The 27,243-nt window shown below is 42.8% G+C and overlaps 1 protein-coding gene across 3 annotated transcripts in view; it reads left to right on the top strand.

Moving 5' to 3' along the window:
* Positions 1-27,243, top strand: part of PTPRG (protein tyrosine phosphatase receptor type G) — a 751,407-nt gene that overhangs the window by 572,290 nt on the left and 151,874 nt on the right. For all 3 annotated transcript variants that reach the window (XM_055259569.2, XM_063630796.1, XM_063630795.1), the window contains exon 6: positions 6,683-6,749. In XM_055259569.2, coding sequence (XP_055115544.1) covers positions 6,683-6,749 — 67 coding nt within the window. The remainder of the gene's footprint in view (positions 1-6,682; positions 6,750-27,243) is intronic.

Here is a 27,243-nt window from a genome sequence, read left to right as displayed (position 1 = left end):
GAGTACCATTTGCCAGGCGCCCCAGCCATCCCACTTCCTCTCTTCTGCTCTGGCTTTGAAATGGCGTGTTGGGAGAATCCAAAGCCAGAGGAAATGGAATTGTATGCCCACCCCAGGACAGTTTGATCCTCATGAAAATGAGAAATTGCCTGTATTGACAATCTGCAAGACTGCTCCTGGCAAAATCTGCCGTTTTGTACGGATTTGCTATCAGCCTTGCTGTTGCCCTGCGGGGATTGGTTTTTCCAGTAATGCACTCCTCCAAGCCAAGTCTGACAATGAGATGGTAAATACTCTGGTGGGTTGGGGAAGCAGGGGCAGGGGGCCAGAGAATGGTCAGTTTAAGTAGATCAAAAGCACAAAATTCATTTCCTCAAATGGCCTTCTCTGACCACGAATCTCAATTCTCTGGAGATGAATAACCTGTGAATTAACTAGTTTCCATTAATATTATGAATTAACAGTAAGTAAGCCATGTCTGTGCTCAAGCTGCATTTGAAGGGGGGAGGGTGAGTCCTACTAGCATTTATAGTTGTGTTTCCTTTTCATATTAATCCCTTCCCAAGGCTGAGGAATTAGGAGTTTTCTCATCTGCCGTTGGAAACCAGTCCCAGGAGTCTGTCCCTGTCAAATCCTGGAAAATAGATGATGATACAGGGCCATACCTTTTGCTTCAGACAGGGGCACTTCTGTGAGAAGCCTTGGTGATGTTTTGCATATCTGTTAGATTACGCTTAATGTATGATCCTGGAATTTAGTAGTTGCATTTAAAGCAATTCTCTAGACCAGGAATCCACACCTGGTTACTCATCTTTATCAGAATTTCATGAAAAGTCCTACAGGTTTACAGAGCTCCTTTTTCCCTTGCCATGCATCACTCTGAATTGTGTCTCTGTATTCCTCTCTGACTTATTTTATGGCAGTTTGGGATGCCATATGTGCCAACACCTCTGATTCTGCTTTTTGTAATATCCCATTGCAGCAGTGATAGGAGACGCTAGAAAATGATGCTGGAATGTCAAAAGGGAAAAACCACATTTCTATGTCAGAAACTAAGACCATTGTCTATACGAGAAGGAAAGTAATATTTGTGAAGACTGAAAAGAAAAGTCAGGAAAAGAAAATTGTTTTCAATATAGCTCAGTGGTTAGTGGTTTTATGCTAAAATTGTCTTCTTGAACATAGCCACATTTCCTAAATTATTGCCAAGTGTTTAACTTATTAATAAAGGAAGCTGGGCTGTGATCTCTCTCTGGGTAAGGGCTAACCAAAATGTAGGGATGCAAAATAACCAAGTTATAGATGCTTTGTGACAGCAACGTGAACCAAAATCTGGTTAGTGGTCACTAGGATGCTGAAGTCAGAATGAAAGAAGCTACAGCATCCTTGCCACATGGCTCTTTAGGTAAGAGCCACGGAAGGAGGGGAGATTCAGATGTGAAATCAAACATCTTGAGAAGTGCTTGCCCTTGTCCTGATGTAGCAAATTAGCTTCTGAATACACAGTTACCTGCCAACTGCTGGGGTGGGTGAGTCCTCTTCTCTGCAATTCTGGAAGGCCGTGTGGAGTCTCTGGTCCTGCCATTTGTCACTTTCCTCTGCAGCCATGGTTAATGGTATAGCCATTCACCCTCAGCGTGCATAAATCCTTTTTTCCCACAAGAGGATATTGGCTGGATGTGATGTTTATGGAACTAAAGGAGCAGCTGGCGGTGTCGGATTCAAGGCAAGTAGGTTGTCTTCACCATCCTATTTAGCAGATGGCCAGGACTTGATAGAGCAAAAATTATTAGGATCCAAGTCAAGGGCCAAATGGCATGGGGGACAGTAGAAGTAAATGGCAGCACATATCTGAACGCAGGCACTTGTCGTCTAATGGGGTCTCTCTGCTTCCTTTTCATTGTACTTCGAGCAAGAGTAAACACAGGCCCTCCTATAGAGCCTCCAGATAAACATATCTCTAGAGATGATTGATAGCTTGGCTACTAATTTGATAGTTGTGTGGATCCTTATGGTGGGCTATTAATTGAAAAGAAAATGTTATGAAGCTTAGATTTCACGAGCATTTATATGAATTTGGCCTTTAGTCCAAACCTAGGTTTCATGGTTTTTCTGTATTGTCAGTGTCCCTATATACTTTGGTTGTATCTAAAGACAACTGAAAAGCTTTAATTCAGAGCCCTCTGTCGAGTTTGTGTGCCATCCTTTTGAAGATGACTAATGCCACGAAAGCTGCTCTGAAGTGGAAGTGCCAGGAGGGAAGTTTTGCAATGAGAGTACAAACTCTGCAGGGAAAGGGGGTGTCTGTTTCTTCTAGTCCATTTTAAGCTCATTTGTGCAATTGCTGCCTTCTCCATATTACTGCATAACTCCTTTGATCTTAAAGTGGAAGGAAGCAAATTTCGAGAGCCAGCATCACTTCTCATGTGGCTTTAAAAGGAACAGCATATTACAAAATTGAGTGGATGTCAAATAAAACATAAATTTGGATCTTTTGAAATTTGAACTCAGGGAGGTATTACTTTCAGAGCCAAGCACGTTGACGAGCTCAGGGATAAATTGCATTTGTTTGTAATTCATTTAAATTCGAGTGTTAGGTCAACTTGTTGCCCAGTGTTATTGTCCTTTATTGGATGTGGCATTTGTACTCAGCATTATACTCTAAGCTTTAAACGTTTAATCCTCATGACAACATTATCAGACTGTATCCCCATTTCACAGACAAGGACACTAAAGCTGAAAGCATCCATACCTGACTCAGAATTCCATATTTTCCCCATCCCTGGCCTCCTGCATCCTAGGTGGAGAATAAAATGTAAACACAGGTTGCTAATACAGCCCTCTTCACTGTTGTCATATTTAAAAGCTGCCAAAATTGCTTAGCTTATGCCCATGAATTTTTTTTAAGTGGCAAATTGATTGAAACAGTGAGTGAAAGGGATTATTTCAGTTAGGGTTATGCCTGACTGGAACAAATCCACTTATTAGCATGCTCTTTGGACTCCCCACCCTGAGTTTTGGAACCAAGACATAGACCAGAGAATGAGCTCAGTATTATTAGTAAGTTACTTTGACCAGCCAATAATCTCCATTTTCTCTCCTTTTCTCCTCATTCATCTTCTCAACCCCAGCCATATTAACCACCAATGAAGACGATGGGAGCTGAACGGATGTTGTAGAAGGCTTTGCATTTATGCAGTTGTTTAGAATCTGGAGTCAGGTTCCTGAGCTCAGATGAGGTGAAGTCTGAGTATCAGACACAGAGAAGCTGTAATCAGAAATGACCAAAAATTGAACCTGGACTAGGTTGACTGATTGTTTTCCTTTTGCATATCCTTTTGCATAGCCTACAAATATTATTGGTGTGTGTCAGTCATGGAAGATTAGAAACACTTCCTTTGAGCCTTCACATTATCAGATAATACTAAATGTATTAAAAAGTTCCTGTCCTAGTCTTTTTTGTGCTGCTATCACAGAATGCCACACTGGGTAATTTATAATGAACAGAAATGTATTTGGTTAACGGTTCTGGAGGCTGAGAAGTCCAAGAGAATGGCGCTGACATCTGGCAAGGCTTTCTTGCTGCATCATAACCATGGCAACACATATCACATGGACAAGAGAGAGAATGTGAGACAGCAAGAGGGGGTTGCAAGGGGGCCACACTCACTTTTATAACAAATTCCCTCTGGCAATAATGATGATAATCTATTCATGAGGGCAGAACCTTCATGACCTAGTCACTTCTTAAAGGTCCCACTTCTCAACACTGTTGCATTGGGAATTAAGTTTCCAACACGTGAAATGTTGGGGATGCGTTCAAACCATAGTGGTCCCCCTGACTATAAAATATTGCCTCTCATTCAGGATCCAAGATCAGAGTATCTGAGAAACGTTGCCATGGTAGAGGAGGGATAACACCTTTTTGGAGGAGCACATGAGTTGATCAGATGGCCAGCAAATGCTGTGTCTTGTGATGTGGAATATTACTGGGAAACTTTTAAGACAAACCGTAAGCAGATATATTGTTTCAAAAAACTATTGGTATCATAGCCTGTTTCTCATTTTTTACCTTTGCATACAACTCATAGAAACTAATGGCTAAATTGTGCTGTGTACCAAATGATTCCAATTAGTTAAAACAAATTGTCTTATGGGTCAGTAGGTTGGCTCGTCAGTTCTGGGTATGGCCAGTTTAGCCCATCTCTGTGGACTGCAAATGGTTCCACTGAGGCTGGATGGTCTCAAATGGACTCACTCACCTGTCTGGTGGTGGCAGGCCAGTGAGTCTAGAAGAACATTAGCTAGGATTACCTATGTCTACTCTTTGTGGTCACTCATCCTTTAATAGGCTAACTTGGAATTCTTCATTTGATCTTAGGATTCCAAAGAATCTGAGTGTTTTATGAGCTTGTGTCTGCATCATGTTCACTAATTTTCCATTCACTAAAGCAAGACATATGGACAAGCCCAATTTCAAAGAATGGAGTAATTGGTGTGCACTTTTCATAGAGGAGGGCAAGGTCAAGTTGTAAAGGCGCCTGTAACAGGGATAGAGGGGATTTATGGCCACTTTGTCATTTCTCACAGATACTCGAGTAACCAACTACAGGTAGTTAAGCTGGTGCCCCCACCAGAATCAATCAAAGGGACCATCTTTTTGTCTAAAGCTTCAATTTGATATGGAATCATTCTCTGGGATTCTTATTTTATTCTATTCTGGCCTCTTGAAACTTGGCCACTTTTTCTGGTTAGATTCTCTTCTCTTGCATTCCTGAGCTGTAATTCCATTTTTGACCAGGTTTTAAAATTTCGATCAATTACTTGCTAAGGTACAAATATGATGTTTCTTCTAATGCAATTTTGATTTGGTGTATATTGTGCACAGTTACCTTTCAAGAATGTTTCATGCTTCAGTCCCCGGCTTGAGCTTCTTCTCAGGCAATTTGGAGGCACACTTATGCCAACTCCCAGAATTCCACCTTTATGGTCTGATACACTGGGTTCCTATTCACTGATTTTTTTTTGTATCTGTAGTGTTTACAGTGTAGTAGCAAATTCCACATATTTTATTAGTCTATAAACATAATCCTGTGTTCAGTAGCACCTGTATTCTGAATTTAGGCTCTAGACATTAAGATATAATCACTGTTAACTCATAGAGCATCTAATAAGGGCTTCTGACCCTCAGCCTCTGCACCACTGACATCTTAGCCAGATAAGATGTTGTAGAGAGCTATTCTGAGCATTATAGGATGTTTAGCAGCAGCCCTGGCCTCTACCTTGATGTCAGTAGCCCCTCCCCTTCTCATCCCCCTCCCACTGCTATGTGACAATCAAAAATGTCTCCAGACATGGTCACATGTCCCTCTTATAGGGCAATATCTTCCCCCATTTGAGAAGTACTGCTCTCTTCTGGAGACCCTGAGGCTTAGGAGAGATGGAAGTGTGTGGAGTGTGTGTTATTGTCAGAGAGGACACACTAGGAACAGCAACCCAACAGGGAAAATTTGTAAGAGTAGAAAGGAGTGTGGAAAATTTTCAGTCACCTTAAAATTCATTCTGGGGGTGGCTCTTGATTCCTCTGAATTGACCTGAAAGCAGCAAATTGGATTGTGCTACGCAGTGAAAGGTTCATCAGTATCTCAACTTCATTATGTGAGAAGTGGATTAGATGTAAATACTATGAATGCGGGATGGGGGAAGCAGGAGCTATGCTGGCCATAGGTAATAGATTTTTGAAAAACTCTTTATTTTGGAAAAACTTAAATATACATAAAAGTAAAGAAAATTGTATAATGACCCATCCTATACCCACCACCCAAGGTCATAAATGATTGATTTAAGACAATCCTGTGGCATGTATACCCCACTCACTCCCCCTGCTGTTCACTCTTGGATTATTTTGAAACAAATTCAAGACATCATTTCATCTCATTTGTAAATATCTCTATATGTCTAAAAGAAAATAGTTGAAAGCCAAAATTGTAATATGCTGCTAGAGTTTTAATCTTCTAGAATGGGCAAGAATGAGGAGTTCTGCTGAGCAGCATCAGAAAGTTAAGGGAAAGAAGAGGTGGGAGGAAGGCTGAAGAGGCTTGACTTTTGGGGGCGGGGGGGATTAAAAACCCCAGGAGGAAATGAAGGTGGGAGACACTGTCTCTTCAAGCTTCTCTCCCCTCCTCTTTTGCTTTCCATAACCTTTAGAATATATGATTTTTCACAGGGGACTGGGATCCTTACGAAGGAGAATAGGCTGGCAGGAAACAGATTCATTTTCTAAAAAGAAGGGAAAAACACAATCACCAGAAGATGTTGAAATCTTCCGTCAGTGATGGATTGTTCTCTTATGACTTTCAATGACTTTTTAGCCGATTGGGCCTACTTTTAATAAAACAAGGCAAGAAGAAAATCTTGCGGTTGCTTTTTAAGATTTTGCTAGGACTATGGTATTTCTCTCCTGTTATAATATATTCTGAGAAATTTCTTTCTTTTGATTTAGACTTCCTCACTTGATTTTATGATGTCATAAATCTGCATTTGGTGAGAGCCATGGTGTGTGTGAGACCTAAGCAGCTTGCTAGATAACATCTATTCCCCCCTTCTCTTTAGAAGATTAAACTGAGACTGTTGTGCCTGATGCCAGAATAGATTTAACCAATCTTGTTTCCTTTACATGTAGGTCAGTCCGAGGGACAATTCTGCACTGGATCCTATTATCCATGGGTTGAAGGGTGTCGTGCATCACGGTAAGTATGCCACATACACTTCCTTTTGCTGGGATATGAAGGGCTCAGATCTCTACCTAAAGGAATCAGGTTATCTTGCAGAGGACAGAGGGTGACACCCATTCCTCATCCCCTGATGTTGAAGGGCATTCGAGCCATTATTTGATGGGTAAAGAGCACGCCCATTTATTACCTACAAACGGGTCTGGGTTAACAGTAAGCAATTTGTTTCTTTTCAGGTACCAGTTTGAATGCATATGTTATAAATCAGAACACCTTAAGATGTACTATTCTTATATGTTGAACTTGCCATTTGTTTCATATCTCTACTAAAAATATTCTTCAGTTGTCTTTTCACCTACAAATGTTTGGTTTGCGTCGCAGATCTAGGGAAGCATTTTAAGTAGCCAGAGAAGTTATTAAACTTTGCAGCATGTGAGTAAGCGTCATGCAGCTACTAGAATGGAAAAGGCCAGGCTGCTGTTCTGTGCTGCGGGCCTCTTATCCTCAGGCATAAAACCGGGAGAGAAAGTAAGATAAATGGGTTCTGTCTTTTCCAACTGGTTTTTACTGGAAGAATTTCCCTGCAACTTTATTATCAGCACTGCATCCTTACCTGTGACATCAAGGTCCTCTAATTTCAAAAGTACCCTTGTCGCAGTGAGGTATGCAGTCTAGATGTAATGTAATGATTTGCAAAGTTTTAATAATCTAATTAGAATTCCAGAGACATTGACAGAAATAGCATTAGTAACCATAATATATCTCCCCTTCATCTCCACAGCTGTGATAAAACATCTTCACACCTTTTTGTGAGGATTGTCTTTAGACATTAGCCAACTCCGTAGAGCTTAACAAACATTTTCCCCCTCTCTTTCAGTGCAACTAAAACCAGTTGTCAGGGGTCAATTGGAGCAGGTAGGATTTTGGATTAACTGCTGCATTCTCAAAATTGGTCAGTCATGCAGCAGGTAACAATAGTAAACCTACTCAGTGTAGAAAAATAAGGTTACTGAAAACACCACATAGAGGCTTTCATTTTAAGATATTTCTGGGCCAGGCACGGTGGCTCATGCCTGTAATCCCAGCACTTTGGGTGGCCGAGGTGGGTGGATCACCCAAAGTCAAGAGTTTGAGACCAGCCTGGCCAACATGGTAAAACCCCGTCTCTACTAAATACAAAAATTAGCTGAGCATGGTGGTAGGCGCCTGTAATCCCAGCTACTTGGGAGGCTGAGGCAGGAGAGTCACTTGAACCCAGGAGGCGGAGGTTGCAGTGAGCCAAAATTGCACCATTGCACTCCAGCCTGGACGACAGAGAAAGACTCTGTCTCAAAAAAAAAAAAAAAAAAAAAAAGATACGTATTTCCATTGCTTCTTCCCAGTTCTCAGTTTCTGGAAGGGCACTAGTCCCATTCTTGAGGGCTCTTACCTCCCAAAGACTCCACCTCATGTCATAAACTTGGGGATTAGGACTTCAACGTAGGAATTTGGTTAGGGGACACAAACCTTCAGGCGACAGCAGAGGCTGCTACATATGGAAAAACGATATCTGGCTCTGGGAGGGTTGCCAAGATGCCCGGGGTGTGGTTTCAACCCTACCCTCTAACTGGGAAGTCAGACAAGACCTGCAAAATACACTGACCTACAAAGGAAGTTCACTTATTCATTCAGCAGAAATATATTGCGTGCCCACGCTGTGCAAACTCAGATTTGGAACACTGATTAAGACAGACATGGGCCAGCTCTCATGGACCTAGAAGGGAAGTGAAGTGCTGCCTTCCTCTCCCGCCAGTCGGCCTGGTATGCAGCCCCTCCCAGCTTGGGCATTTGCTGTTTCCTCCGTCGGGAGAGTTCTTCCTTTGCTTGTGCCAAGGGTTCTTCCTTTGCTTGTGCCAAGGGTGTCTCCTTCTTATGCCTTCAGGTCTCAGCTCATATCTTGCCTCCTTAGAAAGTTGTTTCTTAAGTATCCTATCAAATTATTCATCCCACCCTGTTCCCATCACTCTCTGTTACTCCATCCCAGGTTTCTTTCTTCAAAGCACTTAAATGTATCTGAAATAACTGTGTTTGTGTTTTTGCTCATATATCAGCTACTTGGGTATCAGTTTCCTGAGGGCAGGAAGCCATGTTGGTGTGGCACGCTGTGTCCAGCAAATAGTAGGTGCCCGGTATCTTAGCCAAATGACCGAATCAAGTGAGCATACAAATAAATAGGTGAAAATTTTCAAAATATAAAATGGGATGAAGGGAAGGAGGAACTAAAGCCCATGTGGGTTTTGCCTTGATTGGGAAGAAAAAGGAGGAGTATGTCGTTCTTCCAAAAGGGAATGGAGGACATTAGAAATAGTTTAAAAAAACGAACAAAAAAAAACTTTTGTTGGAGGCCAGGGGCAGTGGCTCATGCCTGTAATCCCAGCACTTTAGGAGGCTGAGGTGGGTGAATCGCTTGAGCCCAGGAGTTCGAGACCAGCCTGGGCAACATGGCAAAACCTTGTCTCTACAAAAAAATACAAAAATTAACTAGGCGTGATTGTACATGCCTGTAGTCCCAGCTACTCGGGAGGCTGAGGTGGGTGGGAGGATCACCTGAACCCAGGAGATCGAGGCTGTAGTGAGGCATGATCATGCCAGCCTCCAGCCTGGGTGACAGAGTGAGACTCTGTCTCAAAAAAAAATAAAAATAAAAATAAAAAAGCTTTTGTTGGAGCTAGAAGCATTTCAGTTGAAAGTCCTGTGAGGGATTTGAATGATCTATTAATTTGAAAGAACATAAATAATCATGTCCTTCACAGTCTCTGGCTTGGGAACAATGATAGAGATGTGTAAAGAAAAAAATCAATATGGATTTCTGTTGCAGTTCAGAAATGACTTTTATTTCTTCAGCTCTGGGAATCATATATTAGAATGTTAATTTCTCATTAATTTTTTTAAACAAGAAGCATCTTAAATGTTTCTTCAGCTAAAATGTGAAGGAATAACCTGCTCATATCAGCCAACTGTATTTGGCAGTTGGTCATTAGGGTCCTCTGTTAAGTAGACACCCAGGTGGAATTTGAAGTGCAAGAAAGATTTTTGCCAGGGAGGGACTGCCTGGGAAGGATCAAATGGAGAAGGACCAGGGGTTGGTGGGCAGAGCGTTTGGGCCACGCATAGTGCAGGTCTGACACCTCTGCAAGGAGAGAGGTGAGCTAGGAGGATTGGCTGAAGGCAGCTCTAAGGAAGTCTTTGCCAAGCTATCAGAGAGCCCCAGAGCCAAGACTGCCCCTGAAAGGAGTCCTGTGTTTGCAGGAATGGCCCAGCTCTTGTTCCCCACCATGTGTTGTCATTGGCTGGAGTGTCCCAGCAAGAATAGCCTGATTGTAGATGCTGGGCAGATCCTGGAGGTGCAGCTGCTGCAGGCTGTCAGCTCAACAAGCTCCTCACAGCAGCTTGTCTCTGGAAAGGGGATCTCAGGGGTGCACGCTTAAGAGTGGCACAGAGCTTCACATCTCCTTCCAGAGGCACCTTCCTAATCATGCTCCCGTAGTGCTCAGAGATTCTTACAAACAGTCCTGGCTCATTCTATCCATAGTTAACTGAGTGCCTGATCTTAGTACACCGTGAAGCTAGGCATTGAGACATGGACCTGCCCTCACCATGTTTGCATATGCTTGGTAGAGATGTATAATTAAGTATGTAATGACATTAAAGTGTGGGAAGCAGCACACTTAACTCAAACTTTGGAGATTGGAGGTGGCTCAAACCAAGTGAACATTAAGACCCAAAGAGCGCATAGAGATTATCCAGACAGAGAAGGGATGCAAGCAGGACCAGTATAGATGAAGGTGTCTGTTGGTAAGAGAGGATGTGGTATCTTTGAGGCTTGGAGAATGGTGACTGACATGGTTTGGCTGTGTCCCACCTAAATCTCATCTTGAATTCCCACGTGTTGTGGGAGGGACCCCGAGGGAGGTAATTGAATCATGGGGACAGGTCTTTCCTCTGCTGTTCTTGTGATAGTGAATAAGTTTCACAAGATGTTCCCTGCACAAGCTCTCTTCTCTTGTCTGCCCCCATGTGAGACATGCCTTTTGCCTTCCACCATGATTATGAGGCCTCCCCAGTCACGTGGAACTGTGAGTGCATTAAATCTCTTTCTTTTGTAAATTGCCCAGTCTTGGGTATGTCTTTATCTGCAGCGTGAAAACAGACTAATACAGTAACATTGCTTCTCTATTGCTTTTCTAGGGAGAGACACCCTAGAAACCTCTTGACCACGTAAAATGCTGTGTCTTACATGTTCATTTGTCTAGGCAAACTGTGATTTTTACTAACTCAAAAGCCATGAGGAAATATAAATAGAATGGAGTGAGGTGATTTGTCATTGATTCTGGTCCCATCTATCTACTCATGCAGTGATAGATGGAAGCACTAAAATATATCTAATCAAGTATTTTATTTGCCCTATTATCAACATCCACTGGAGAAGAAAGACTTAGGAGAAAATTGTAAATCCTATTCACTGTATTCGTTCAGTCATTAGCAGCACTTTTTGTATATAAGAACCAGCAGTTGCAAGTGGCCATTTCTGATAAAAATACTGGTTGCTAAGAACTTAGTCTAGTTCTGATGTGTTTAAAATCCATTTTTTAAAAAAATCCTGTTTGTGAATCAGTGTAAAAATGTATTCTTTCCTTCTAAGTGAGAGGCAAGAGGTCAGGTGAATATGGCAGATGAGGCAATACTTTGCAGCCCAATTTGTTCAACTTTTGAAGCCTTAAGTTGTGCAGCATGTGGTCAGGCGTGGTCATGGAGAAGAATTGGGCCCTTCCTGTTGACCAGTGCTGGCTGCAGGTGTTGCGGGTTTCAGTGGAGCTCATCGATTGGCTGAGCATACTTCCCAGTTGTCATGGTTTTGCCAGGATTCAGAAAGCTGTAGTGGATCAGACCAGCAGCAGAGACCACCATGATCTTTTTTCGGTGCAAGTTTGGCTTTGGGAAGTGCTTTGGAGCTTCTTCTCAGTCCAACCACTGAGCTGGTCATCACCCATTGTCATATAAAATCTACTCTTTGTCGCATGTCACAGTCTGATCGAGAAACGATTCATTGTTGTTGTGTAGAGTAAGAGAAGGCCACACCTTAAAACGGCAATTTAAAAAAAATTTTGCTCAACTCATGAGGCACCCACTTATCGAGCTTTTTTAACTGTTCCAATTTGCTTCAAATGTCAAACTACTGTAGAATGGTTAACGCTGAGGTCTTTGGCAACTTCTCATACAGTTGTAAGAGGATCAGCTTCAATGATTGCTCTCAATTGGTCGTTGTCAACTTATGCTTCTCATCTTCAAGTCTCTCTTTTTTGCAGAACTTCTTAGACCACTGCTGCACTGTACATTCATTAGCAGTTCCTGGGCCAAATGCATTGTTGATGTTGTGAGTTATATCTCTGCCGTTTTACAACCCATTTGGGCTCAAATAAGAAAGAAAATTGCTTGAATTTGCTGTTTAGACTATCATTTCCATAGTCTAAAATAAATATAAAATAAACAGCAAGTACTAAGTCATTAGCAAAAACACAAAGCGAGAAATGTGCATTAAAATGATGTGTAACATAACCATATTTATTGAAGAACGCATTCCAATATCATTGTTGCAAAGTTGAACAGTGCAAAAACTGTAATTCCTTTTGCACCAACCTATTTGCATCAACAATTTTACCTAACTGGTCCATGTTAAGAAATGTGTGTGAAGCCGGGCACAGTGGCCCATGCCTGTAATCCCAGCACTTTGGGAGGCTGAGGTGGGCGGCTCACGAGGTCAGGAGTTCGAGACCAGCCTGGCCAATATGGTGAAACCCCATCTCTACTATAAATACAAAAATTAGCCGGGCGTGGTGGCGCGTGCCTATAGTCCCAGCTACTCAGGAGGCTGAGGCAGGAGAATCGCTTGCACCCGGGAGGCGGAGGTTGCAGTGAGTGGAGATCGGCCACTGTACTCTAGCCGGGGCAACAGAGTGAGATGCTGTCTCAAAAAAAAAAAAAAAAGAAATATGTGTGAGCCGGGCGTGGTGGCTCATGCCTATAATGTCAGCACTTTGGGAGGCCGACGCAGGTGGATCACCTTAGGTCAGGAGTTTGAGACCAGCCTGGCCAACATGGTGAAACTCCATCTCTACTAAAAATACAACAATTAGCCAGACATGGTGACATGCATCTGTAATCCCAGCTACTTGGGAGTCTGAGGGAGGAGAATCACTTGAATCCGGGAGGCAGAATTTACGGTTAGCTGAGGCTGCACCATTGTACTCCAGCCTGGGTGACAAGGGCAAAGCTCCAAAAAAAAAAAAGAAAGAAAGAAAAGAAATATATGTGTATCATACGTCGCTTCTTGTCCTTTCGGCTAAGATCGAGTGTATGTGCATTATGTCCTGTGTCAGTTAAAAGGTACGTGTTTTTTCTGTTCATGTTGTTGGAATACATAATTTCTCTTCCTTTTTATAGTGCTTCCCCCAGGAAAATCCAGCAGGCTGTTTGTGTACATACACATATACTGTCAAAAGGCTTCAAAACACCATCCTCTTGTGTCAATCGTCTAAAACGGAGCACTTTTGTATTGCTGATAGGAAACTTGCTTGTGGTGATTGCTTGGTATTTTATCATTGTCTGCTTGTCCTCTTTTCCTACCCCTTCCTCACTATCACTTTCCTCTCCTGGAGAATGTACCATCTTAGTGAGGTGTAATTGGCTTCTTTTTCTTTCAGAGGAAATGTGAGGGGGACAGTCAGAAATTGCCACAGACAGCTGGGTACAGTGGCTCACACTTGTAATCCCAGCACTTTGGGAGGCTGAGGTGGGTGGATCACCTGAGGTCAGGAGTTCGAGACCAGCCTGGTCAACATATTGAAACCCCATCTCTACCACAAAAATTAGCCAGGCGTGGTGGCGGGCACCTGTAATCTTAGCTACTCGGGAGGCTGAGGCAGGAGAATCGCTTGAACCTAAAAGGCGAAGGTTCCAGGGAACCGAGATCGCACCACTGCACTCCAGCCTGGGCGACAGAGGGAGACTCTGTCCCCCCTTCCCCCGAAAAAAAAAGCCAAAAAGAAAGAAATTGCCACAGACGCAATGAAATCTTCTGCCGGTCGGAGCTAGACGGATGCTCTCTGTCTTCCCTTCCCTGGCTCTTCCAAGAAAGCTATCGTGAAAGGACAAATAAGTTATCACCTGAGAACTCGCTTTTATTAGTGTCACAAAATGAGGCTCTTGCAAGCTTTTCTTGTTGAAACATGGCACTGGCAGTTGTGGCTATGAGAAGATCAAAACTTTTCTTGCAGACCAGCTTTTTCATGTGACTAGTTTGTTCACTCGGCTCACCTTTGGGGTCTCCCCCACCTTTTTGCCCCTGCCCTGGGACACCCATCATCTCCTCACCAAATCTATGGACAAAGCCCTAGAATAGCTAGAGTCACTCCAGGCCTCTAGCAAAAAAGGAAGAAATAACAGTGAATTTGCAAATATGCATTGACTGCCCTGCCAAGCATTTCCAGAGAGTGGAGAAAGCTATCTGAGAAACTCCACATCGTTCATCTTTCCGTATTCCACCTGCTGGGACTGAGGTTTCTACAATAAAGAGTAACGGAGCGTCATCTCCAGATCAGTCCTCTGAATTCCTTCTAGAACAGTGGGTAAGCTTCATCTTATACAATTGCTGTTGCATCACCAGCTGCACATTCACTGTTTAAAAAGAAACTAGCCCCAGGGTATGGTGCTGCCTGCACTGTTCCCCTGCTGGGGATGCACTTGGTTCAGCCCCTTCAGAAGACCATGTGCCTATTTCTGCTGACGTTACACATGCACCCCGCCCTCTGAGCCAGAAATACCACACTTAAGTATATACCAAGAAAAATACCGACAAAAGACTTGTACATATGAGCCTTATTCCTAATAGCCACAAACTGAAAACAGCCTAAATGTCCATCAGTGGGAACACAGATATAGAAGTTATAGACGATTCATACAATGGAATATTATGCTGCACTTACAAATACTGAACTATGGATTTACACAAAAGTAAAACAGTGGATGGTGCATGATTCCATTTATGTAAAGTGTGAGAACAGGTTCATCCACAAAATTAATCCATAGTGATGAAAGTCAGAATAGTGGGGAGGAGGGGCTGGGTGCAGTGGTTCATGCCTATAATCCCAGCACCTTGGGAGGCCGAGGCGGGCAGATCACCTGAGGTCAGGATTTCAAGACCAGCCTGACCAACATGGTGAAACCCTGTTTCTACTAAAAATACAAAAATTCGTCAGGCAGGGTGTTATGCACCTGTAGCCCCAGCTACTCGGGAGACTGAGGCAGGAGAATCACTTGAACCCGGGAGGTGGAGGTTGCAGTGAGCCGAGACTAAGCCACTGCACTCCAGCTTGGGTGACAGAGTGAGACTTGGTCTAAAAAAAAAAAAGAACAGTGGGGTGGAGGAACATATTGAATGAAAAGAAACCTGAGGAAATTTTCTTGGGTAATAAAAATATTTCTCTATCTTGATCTAGAGGATGATTGCCCAGGTATAATATAAAAATTTGCCATGCTGTCCCCTTAGATTTCTGCATTTGAATGTTTGAAAATTAAAGAATAGCCCATATATATTACACATTAATTTCCCAAATATATTGCTTCCACAAAGCTTAAAAAAGTAGCAGCACGTACCAAATAGTCAAATATTAAAAATCTTGACAGTGTCAAGTGTTGGCAAGGATATGAATGCAGGAACTCTCATGTTGTTGGTAAGAGGATAGCTGATATGATCACTCTTTAGAAAATAGTTTGGCAGTATCTAGTAAAATGAATCTAAGAGATTCCATTTCTGTGTATGTCCACTAGAGAAACTCATATATGTGTACCAAGAGATGTATAGGCCAGGCGCAGTGGCTCATGGCTGTGAGCCACTTTGGAGGCCGAGGCAGGCAGATCACTTGAGCCCAAGAGTTTGAGACCAGCCTCGGCAACGTGGTGTTTTATCTCTACAAAAAAGTAAACAAAATTAGCCTGGCATGGTGGCACCCACCTGTAGTCCCAGCTATTTTGGGGAGCTGAGGTGAGAGGATCGCTTGAGCCCAGGAGGCAGAGGTTCAGTGAGCCAAGATTGTGCCACTGCACTCCAGTCTGGGTGACAGAGCGAGACCTGGTCTTAAAAAAAAGAAGACATGTGGCTGGCCGCAGTGGCTCACGCCTATAACCCCAACATTGTGGGAGGCCGAGGCTGATGGATCCCTTCAGGTCAGGAGTTCGAGACCAGCCTGGCTTAACGTGGCAAAACCCCATCTCTACTAAAAAAAAAAATACAAAAATTAACTGGGTCTGGTGGTGCGTGCCTATATTCCCAGCTACTTGGGAGACTTAGGCATGAGAATCACTTGAACCGGGGAGGTCGAGGCTGCAGTGAGTCAAGATTGCACCACTGCACTCCAGCCTGGGTGACAGAGCAAGACTGTCTCAAAAAAAAAAGAAGACATGTGGGCAAGAATGTTTGTGGTGGTGATTTTCCTAACTACCGAAACCTAGAAATTCCTCAGGTGCCCATCATTAGCAGGCTGGATAAAGACATCGTGCTGCAGTCATAGAATAGAACATTTCACCACGATGGGAAAGAATGGCCCACTCAACAATATGGGTGCATCCGAGATTGGTAAAGTTAAGCAAGACAGGCTGAATGAGAACTGGCCTCCAATTCAAACCTAATCTAAAAGGAATCACTTTTGAAGTGTTTTTACGTCTTAGCAAGATTCTGAAGAAAACATTGTGCATTCCCAAAGATAAACTTCAAAACATGAGAAAACCCAACCTTTATTGCTTAGGAGTTTATATGTAGATGGTAAAACTTAAGAGGAAACCCAAGTGATTATTTCAAAATAAGGATGGTGGTGACTTCTTGGGGGTGGTTGAGAGAGTGACAAGGGGCCGGCCAGGTAGGGGAAGGCAAGATCTTCTCGTGTTCTGAGTGTTGGTCACACACCCACACACCGGAGCTCACTTCAGGATCATTTTTCAATAGTACCTTGATGTTTTGCACACCTTTCTGCATGGGTGTTATATTTCACAATCAAAGAAGACAATGATTAACATTAGAAAGGAAGAGATTCAGACATTGCTTTCTTCTGGGACACATCGAGTTCTAAGTGGCCTCACAATAAGCAAAGGGGAGTGACAGCACTTTTTAAAAACTTTTTTACCATAACTACCCCTGACAGGCTGTGTGTTCTCTCCACAAATTGATTGCAGTTCAATGAAAGAACTCTGCCTGCCTTGGAACTGTGTCATTAAGAGGTAACTCTGAAAGCAAATAGCTCCTTGTGGAGATTACAAACAGGAAATCAGAAACAAAGGGGATGGGGGTGTCAAGTGACAGGTTTAAACACAAAGGGCGCCTCACTGCTGCTGTGCTGGGGCATGCTTGTTCTGTCTGATTAGCCCAGCAGGCATCACTACATACTCCAGAAACCCTCTGAGATACAACCACCATGGTCCCCATCATATAGAAAGGCAAGCAAAGCAGTCAGAGGCGGGCCGACTTGCCCCAGGGTCACATCATGAGAAGTGACCCAGCCCAGAGTCTAACCAAGGTCTTCCTGACTTCAGACTGGCTCTTCTGACTCCAGGTCCTCTCCCGCTCAGATCCCTGCCAGGCTCCCCATCTACCTTTTTCCATCTTGATTGAAGCTCATCATATGGGTTTTGTTGAAGGGGCAAGTGAAGACATATTGAACAGGACCATAATCTGTCACTGTCACTCTGACACCATTGCGACTATCCCTGTGGTCCAAAAGCTCGAAATAAGCCATCTGAGGCCAAATGGCTGAAGGTTCTGAAAATATCTTTTGTGGACTTTGGAAGAAGAGGACAAATTCTAGAACAAGGAACTTTTGGGAAAAATGAATCCTGAGGCAGAAACGTCATCATAATCCAGCAGCAAGAAAATGGAGCAGAGCTGAGTTGCTGTGAGGGGTTATTGCCTGTTTTTGTGTGTGTGAACCGCCAAGCTCCCTGAATCATAGAGTCCACCCATCCTTCCATCAACTGACTGCCTGAGGTGCTGAGGGTACAATGAACAAGATTGCCCTTGTCCTTGGAAAAATACTAGTCTCATGAAGAATGTTTTTTTTTTTGCCCTTGACTTTCTTGGTGTAAAGACTAACGTTACTTGCGTGCAAAGTAATCTCACGTTGAATCTTTGGAATGAGCTTTATTAAAAGTCTCCATTATGGAATACTTTTAAAGAAACGGGATTTTGTTATTTTTCACTTGAAGTTGAACTCTTAGGAACACAACTGAATGAGGTTTCTAGAGCAGTACTTCAAAGTTCAGGCTGGCCTGGGTTTGAATTCTGGCTCTCCAATTTGGGAGCTGTGTGACCCCAGTACAAATTACTGAACCTCTCTGTCCCTGACTTTCTGCCTTGTAAAATTAGGATAATGAAAGTGCTTATCTCATGAGTATCATCGCTAAATGCATTAAGACAGGGAGAACACAGACAAGAAGGCATGCCTGCTATGTGTTCAGTGCCTTCTAAATCAGTGGTCAGCAAACTATAATCTGCAGACCAAATCCAGCCCACTGCTTGTTTTTGTAAATAAAGTTTCATTGGAACACAGCTGCACTCATTTGTTTACATATCATCTATGGTTACTTTTGCACAACAGTGGCAAACTTGAGTAGTCGTGACAGATGCACTGGCCTGTGACGCCTTATGTATTTAATCTCTGGCCCTTTAAAGAAAAAGTTTGTCAATCCTACCTCATCCTAACGGTAGCTATTGTAGTAGCTCTACTAATAGTGTTGCCTTCACCCAGTAATTTGTTTATGTCGGGACAATGTAAATACCCACTCAGGTCATTACTTACCATTTGCTAGGCTTTACAGAGATAGATTTCAGTTTTCATTTTGCCGAGATCATCACATGTTTCAACTGAATTAATGAGGGTTCTGTTTTAATGTTTAACTTAAAGAAAGAAATCCTCCAAATTATTTTCTCCCTCTTGAACGGGAAAACCAATGCTGTATTATCTATAGCTCACTGATAATTTTGAACATCTTAACATGCGACAAAGTTTCCCGTTTGAAGTTTGTGCTTCCAGCATTTAATTACATGGAACTTTCCTGAAATGTGCTATAAATATGCAGCACCCTGATCTTGGCTAATTGGCTCACGTCTATTAAGGATCTAGGAAGGTCTGATGCTTATCAGAACACATTTGATCTCAAAATCTTCTAGAAACAGGCACACTTAAGCCATTTCCACCATTTCCTGGATTTCAGAGCATCAAAACCACCACCATAGATGTGAGCTATTTCCACTTCTTTTCTTAGCTAGGAAATGGGATGCTGTGCGACTTCTATTTTATCACTAATAGTATTGTTAACAATAATGTTAAGACGTAAAAAGACTTCAAAAGTGATTCCTTTTAGATTAGGTTTGAATTGGAGGCCAGTTCTCATTCAGCCTGCCTTGTTTGTCAATATTTTATCGTTTGAACATGATTATAGGAACCCAGGGAAATGCCCTTTTCCTACTTGTTTCAGTGGGATGTGAAGAGCAAAGAGAGCTCTTAAAAAAATACCTCCATTTGCCTACTGCAAAAGTACCTGCTAAACCGGTTGGGGCTACCATGTGTGATTTTCTTTCCCCGCTCGCATGCTCTATGTATGTCACCCCGGTATAGGAGAGACAGACACTATTGCATAGTGGGTTTGAAATCCAGTTCTGCCTTTGACTAGTCATACGACCTGAACAAATCACTTCACCTCTTTGTGGCTCAGTTTTCTCGACTGCGTCGTGAGGTAATACTAATACCAGTCTTGCTGGTTTGTCCTGAGGATTCAGTGACTTACTGTATATAACTGTGCCTGGCATGTGGTAAGCACTCAGTGATAGCTGTCACCACTGCCACCAACCCCCACTGCCCATCATCATCATTATTGTTACTTGTGGATTTGAATATGGAAACCACGTGATGACAGGAAATGACTGCAGAGTTCTGGGTTCTGTCATCATCACTGCCCGTGTAGTAAAATAGAATGCATGTTGCTCAACTTAGTTCGGCCATACAAAAATAAAATGAAATGATGATGATGATGATGATGATTTGGGTAGCCAGTTTCATTTGAGATCGGGGAAAAGGTAGTGGACAAAGAACCAGGAAGTGGGTGAAAGGAAGAAGCAGCAATCTCTCTGCTTCTGCAAGTGTTAATCTCTGTCTGTGTACCTAACCCTACCTGGATGTTTTATAAATACAATCTTACTGAATCCCATCGGCAACACAATGAGGTAAGAATTCTTAATCCCATTTTATAAATAGGTAAAGTGAGGTTTTAGAGAGATGAGCGAATGTATCCCAGCCATGCAGTGGAACAGTGATTTGAACCCAGTTGTATTGGACTCTGAATCACATTTCTTTCTGCTCTGCTGGGCCAGCTTCTAAGTCCCAGCATCGACTAACTTTCTGATAATTGTCAAAAGCACTTAACTCTTGTATATCTTGGTTTACCTTTGTGAATTAGGTCATTGACTGAGCATCAAAAGGAAACTAATAGAATGTACATGTCGTGTCAGTTATGGCCACCAGAACCCTGTAGGGGAGAAAGGCAATCAATGAAACTGTTCGGTGATAATATTGGGTTCTTGTCACTGTATGACTCTATATAATTTAAATGTCATGTTCATTTCCTTAATTGTTGACAAGACTGCTATCTTTATGTGCTTTCTCTTTGGAAATATTAATGTCAACATGCATTTCATTTAAACATCAACCGTTAAATCAAAATGCCATCCTTGGTCAACTGAAACCTCTAATAAAGTAGGAGGAGGCTAGATATCTTTGAACCCTGTGGGGTGGCTGTTCATGACCTTGGATTGCTCTTCTCCAGGTGCTTGAAGACAGGGATCTGATTAATAAGGTGGGCTGTCTCCCTCCCAGGCCACTTGGTTCAGACCCCACAGCACTAGTTATTCATGCCATAGTATGGGCCCCTGGGATTTTCTCTGGGCTGTAACTGTAAGGAAGGCCATGAGGCATGCATTTAATCCTCTGCCTGCTGATGGAGAGTGTTTCACAGGCAAAAGTAAATTCCATACCTCCATCACTGCATGGAGTTGGCCCTATTCATGCTCACATGTATTGCCTGTTGCTTTAAAAAGAAAAAAAAAATAGCCTGCCCTCATATAGGAGTGCAGGGGTTGGCAAAATTTCTCTGTAAGGTGACTGATAGCAAATATTTTAAGCTTTGTCAGCCATATATTCTCTGTTGCAACTACTCAGCTCTGCAGTGGTAGCCTGAAAGCAGCCGTAGACAATGCATAAACAAATGAGCACGGCTATGTACCAACAGAACTTCATTTACAAAAGTAGGCACTAGGCCAGATTTGGCCCATGTACCATAATTTGCCCAATTTTGACTTAGAGATATGTCGTGACTTAGTTTGGTCAATTTCTTTTAGCCAGGTATGAAAGACCTACTTTATAAAGTGCTGTACTGGGTGCTGGGGATAAGGCCAGGAGGCATGGTCTTGCTATAACAGAGCCTACAACCTGTCAAAGAGACCATGTTAGCCAATTACACAGACTGAAACCCAGGTCTTAACAACCTTGGGTAAGTTCTCAACCCTCACTAGGCTGTTGATTCCTACTTCACAGGGTTATGAAGCTTCAGTTAGAGAAAGGCCACAGCAGGGCCTGGCACCCAGTTTCTGAACCATAAGTGTGAACCTGGAAAAGGAGGCAAACTGAAGCAAATCCCACAGTGTGGAATGCAGTCTTGGGGTGCAGGTCAGTGAAGGGTAAACTGAGGCTAGAGAACCCAGTCATTGTAAACAGATGAGAGTCAATGCTGCTGCTGCCTGGCCCTATGCGCATCCTTTTCTGTGGTCACATAAAACAACAAGCTCTAGACCTGGCTTCTACTAGACTCAGAAAGTTGACAGGGCCCTTTTCTGTGAGTCCTACTGAATAATGTCAATATCTTAGTTAATCAATTCTGCAACTCTCATGTCTTCATATTTTAACAACTCTAAAATTGGGATGCATCTTTGAGTTCGTATCAAATCATTGTTTAATTAGCAACAGGTTTCCTTTATTAGTGGTATTGGAATAATGATGCATCTTACGATTGATAATGACTTAGAGATGAGGAAAACAGTATCTAGGACTTACTGGTTATTTAAAAATGCCAATAGCTACTGTGCTTATTTGTTTCTTCATTCTCTTTTCACATAATTAGTAGGCACCTACTGTTTTCTGGGGAAGCGTTTTAGCTGCTGGATATACGTACAGGCAAGGTCTTTGCTCTTGTGGAATAATCCAGTTGTTGCGGGAGACAGTAAACAAAGGAATGCTGGAAAGGAAATGAAGGTGTGATGCAGAAAGTTAATTAACAAGCCGGGCACGGTGGCTCACGCCTGTAATCCTAACACTTTAGGAGGCTGAGGCGGGCGGCAGGAGTTCAAGACCAGCCTGGCTAACATGGTGAAACCCCGTCTCTACTAAAATTACAAAAAAATTAGCCAGGCATGGTGGTGCACGCCTGTAGTTCAAGCCACTCAGGAGGCTGAGGCAGGATAATCGCTTCAGCCCGGGAGGTGGAGGTTGCAGTCAGCCGAGATCGTACCACTGCACTCCAGCCTGGGCGACAGAACGAGACTCCATCTCAAAAATAAATAAAATAAATAAATAAATAAATAAATAAATAACAGAGAAAACATACTGAGATAGGGGGCTCAGGCCATGACATTTGAGCTCAGACGTGAAGAATGAAAAGGAATCATCTCTATGGAGGGTGGTGAGGGGGGAAGCATTCCAGGCAGAGGGAACAGCAAGGTGAGGAGGTAGGTAGGTGGTCAGCAAGGGAGAGAGAGGAAAATACAGGCTGCAGAGGTAGACAGGTCACGTAGGGCCCCATGGCCACTGTAAGGAGTTCGGATTTTATTCTAAATGAACCAAGAAGCCACTGGAAGGTTTTAAGCTGGGCAGTGTCAAGATTACTTTTACATTTAAAAAGCTTAAAGAAGCTGGGTGTGGGGGCCCACACCTATAATCCTAGCACTTTGGGAGGCCAAGGCAGACAGATTGCCTGAGCTGACTCAGGAGTTTGAGACCAGCCTGGGAAACATGGCGAAACCCTGTCTCTACTAAAAATACAAAAAATTAGCTGGGCGTGGTGGCGCGCCTGTAGTCGCAGCTACTCGGGAGGCTGAGGCAGACAATCACTTGAACTCAGAAGGTGGAGGTGGCAGTGAGCTGAGGTCACGCCACTGCACTGCAGCCTGGGGGACAGAGCGAGACTCCATCTCCACAAAATAAATAAATAAATAGCTAAAATAGTTGCCTAGTCTTCAGTGAGATTTTCTCACCTGGTCCTGCAGATGAGGACCCCAGAGCCCAGGGGTCCAGAATGAGGGTGGTAGAAAGATGGGCATAAGAAGAGCCAGATCCCTTCCCATGTCACACACAGTGCAATTGTGGTCCAGCCTCTTTCCCTGTAAACCTTGTTTTCCTATCATGTATAAGACGAAAAACTAGTGTCTTTGAGACCTCGATTTCCCCATCACCCAATCATAACTTCAATCTTGTCTGTTCCTTAAAATCATTTACCGTGAAGCCTTGCAGATGGCCCTACTTTGCAAACAGGACAGCCCCATTCCCACGCCGTCATTCCCATTACATCCTCCTTATTAATGACACAACGATGACATGCTTTGATAATCAACACCGCGCTATAGAGAGCAAGTATTTTTGTTTGTATTTGGATCATAAAATTAACTCCCTCTGGGGTCCCCCTAGGGAGGCCTCTCTTTTTCTTTTTTTTTTTTTTTTCAAGGCAGAGTCTCACTCTGTCACCAGGCTGGAGTGCAGTGGCGTGATCTTGGCTCATTGCAGCCTCCACCTTCCTGGTTCAAGCGATTTTCCTGCCCCAGCCTCCCGACAAGCTGGGACTACAGGTGCACGCCACCATACCAGGCTAATTTTTGTAGCTTTAGATGGAGTTTCACCAAGTTGGCCAGGTGGTCTCAAACTCCTGACCTCAGGTGACCCACCCACCTCGGCCTCCCCTAAAGTACGGGGAATACAGGCATGAGCCACTGCGCCCGGCCATCTTTGTTCTAATCTAATACCTTCTCACCTCCCTGCTGCCTTCTGGATTCTCACCCTCAGCCTCTTTCTTTCCTCCCAACTTGCCGTTTCTCACCCCTGTGTTTGGCAGGCCCTCCTGTCGCCCAGTGTCACACCTAAGACTCCTCCCAGGTTACACACTACATTCATGGCCAGTCTAGACTTAACCCAGAGCTGCTGACTCCATGTCTAGTGTTTTACTCAGTTGTGTCACCTCCTCACAATTCTGAGCGGAATTATCAATTGTACTTACCCAAAAGCTGATATTTTTCCCCCTCAATCCTGGGAAGTTTTGGACAATTGATCTTTTCCTTCTGTTTTCCCTCCTGCTTACTTCACTGCAACCATTTCTCTTTAAACCAGGCAGAGTCCCTCTGCACTGGCTTTTCTCCCTTCCTGGAGTGTTATTCTCCCCATGTAGCCATGTAGCTCACTTCCTCACTGCCTTCAGGCTTTCAATCAAATGTTTCCTTCTCAATGATCCTGCCCTTGACATTGCTATTTGCAAAACAGTGGTCAGGATAGGCCTCATTTAGAAACGCTGATTCAAATATGACTAAGTTGCTAACTGCTGCAGAACATTTGGTCCAAAAGCAGCCATGAATGGAGTAATGAAGAAATGTTCTGGACAGAGTGAAGAGCCAGTGCAAAGGCCCTGGGGCAGTGTGTTCATGGGACAGCAAGGAGGCCAGTGTGGCTATACCTGAAAATCAGAAGGTAGAAGTGAATGAGGCTGCACAGGATGTAGGAACCCTTTGATACAGTCCCTGTAGAAAGTGCCTAGTCAGATATGGTCCTGAGACCAGCAGCATCTGTTTTATTAAAGATGCAGAATCTCAGCTCTCACCCCAGACCTACTGGATCAGAATCTGCATTTTAACAAGCTTCCCAGATGATTTGCATGCACATTGATGTTTAAGTGGCACTGTCATAAATCATCTTTCATTTCTAATGACTTAATGCCCAATTCTTTCCACTATCCACTCCTTCCTTCCCTCCTTGCATAACACCAGGCAGAGGCTAGCCCTGCCCCAGTGATCTTAGGCATTTAAGGAAAAGTTAATTGCTTTTCCTCTAAAAAAAAAAAAAGTTGTGGGAAACCCTGAAGAAGCCAAATAATCATTGGGCTAAAAACAGAAGCTTGGGCTTTCATACACTTTCCTAAAATTAATTGGTCCTTTGTTTAGGGAATCCTTCAGGTTTTCTTCCCCTAGAAACTACCACATCCTGTCCAGATACCTTCCAGTCTTCCAGTGTAATACATTGTTTATTGGGGTGTGTGAGTGGGTGTTCAGTGCACTTCCACAATTCCTGATTACTGCACAGGTCTCTTCTATACATTGACTGTTCATCATATTTTATAAAGAGCTTTCTTTTTTTCCTATATAACCAAAGCATTGAAAATATTAGGCTATTAACATACCAAGAAATGCAATCAATCAACTGATTATCATCTAATGTTTTAATGATCACATTTTTAACCCAATTATCCATGTTTGAATCTTTCAAATTTTCTTTAATTAAAAATTGCCTCCTGGCACTGCTATCAGAAGTAAGAAATTGAACAGAATCAGCCAGATATAATTTAATGTTGAAAGCAAACTGCAAGGGTAACTGGGCCGTGCTAGGCTTAATGGTTGACCACGACTTTAAAGCCCTTACACAAAATTTCCTAATTGATAAGAAAAATGTAATCATCTTCAGATATAAACCCTTTGCATTCAAATAAGGTATTTCTTTTTCCAAATAAATCTCCCCTAACTGATTATTCATATTGTCATTCAAAATGCTTAAAAATGAAAGAAAGCGTTGGGTAAAATGTAGACTACTTAATACAGTGTGTATTTAATATAAAAGTCATACATTATTCATTTTTGCAATTTGAATAACTTTGAATTTAGCATCCCTGTTCCTCATCTTTTTCTTTGACGAACAATTAATTATTAAAATATAATATTGTCTGCATACAGCACCCAGGATCCTTGAAAGTGGAATGCGAGATTCATTTCTTTTCAGTTCTTTTATCTAGTAATGCACAGTACCTGCTTATTAAATGGAATGAATGGTGGTATAAATAGTTTTTCAAATATTTTTCTCAACTAGTAAGTGGCTGGGACAGGAATGTTTTGAATTCAAATGACTAATTATGATAAAAGTTGGAGGCAGAATGCACTGATCAGGATGGGCATGGAGTCACACTGCCGTTTTCTAGCAAGACTTATTTAACAAGCACTTATGCATGCTTACTGTGTCAAGCACTCTCCTAAGCCCTCACCTGATGTTAACTCGTTTGAGTCATACTCAGAACCTCCTTGTAATGTCAGTGTTATTATCCCATTTTACAGATGAGGAAACACTTACGCAAAGGTTAAATAACCCTTCTCAAGTCAAACCTTTAAGTAGAATAGTTAGGATTCATATCCAGGGGACCTAGCTCTAGCACTTCTCCCATTTTATAATATCTACATTTATTAAGATTTTATTAGCCAGGCATATGGGCTCACAGCTGTCATTTCAGCACTTTGGGAGGCTGGGGCTGGAGGATTGCTTGAGGCCAGAAGTTTGGGACCAGCTTGGGCAACACAGCAAGACCTCATGTCTACTAATTTTTTTTTTTTTTAATTAGGCAGGCGTGGTGGTACAAGCCTGTAGTCCTAGCTACTCAGGAAGCTGAGAGGCGAAGATTGCTTGAGCCCAGGAGTTCAAGGCTGCAGTGCCACCACAGCCTAGTCAACAGAGTGAGAATCTGTCTCTAATTTATATAAAGAAAAAAAAGATTTTATAAATGAAAGAGTTTATGTTTTCAGCTGAAAAGTGCTTTATTTCTTCTTCCCAGTGGCTATACTCAGGAACCACCAGTCCTGAGTCTGGCCAGTTGAGCCCCAATGGCTTAAGCTGGCATCAGTAGACAGTACTAGAAATATATAGAGCTACCATTTCTAAAATTGTTTCTAATTTGTAATTAAGCATTGCAAGCTCCCCATTTATCAGTAGAGCACTGTCAGTGGGACTGAGCAGGCAATGAAATTTTCAGAAAGATCGCTGCAAACTGCTGTTCGACTTGAACTGAGATGGGGGGAAAAAGTCAAGAGTTAATTCTGTAATGTATTGCTCATGTTAATTCTGTAATGCATTGTCATTTAGTAATGGGGGCACCTGAACATATAGCATAATTCCCCCCACCCCACAAGTCTGGCTATGGCTATCAAGGTGACTTTCTGATACGTGGGATTCCTTTCCCACCTCCCACCCCCAACACTTGTGTTAAAATAGGGGCAGGCAGAATACGACCGAAGGCCAAATCCATTCTACTGTCTATTTTTGTATGGCCCCTGAGCTAAGAATGGTTTTTACATTCAATTCCTAAT

The sequence above is a fragment of the Symphalangus syndactylus genome, chromosome 21 (genome assembly GCF_028878055.3).
Source record: "Symphalangus syndactylus isolate Jambi chromosome 21, NHGRI_mSymSyn1-v2.1_pri, whole genome shotgun sequence".
NCBI lineage: Eukaryota > Metazoa > Chordata > Mammalia > Primates > Hylobatidae > Symphalangus > Symphalangus syndactylus.
The sequence above is the reverse complement of the archived record's forward strand: the minus strand, read 5'-3'. Positions and strand labels throughout refer to the sequence as shown.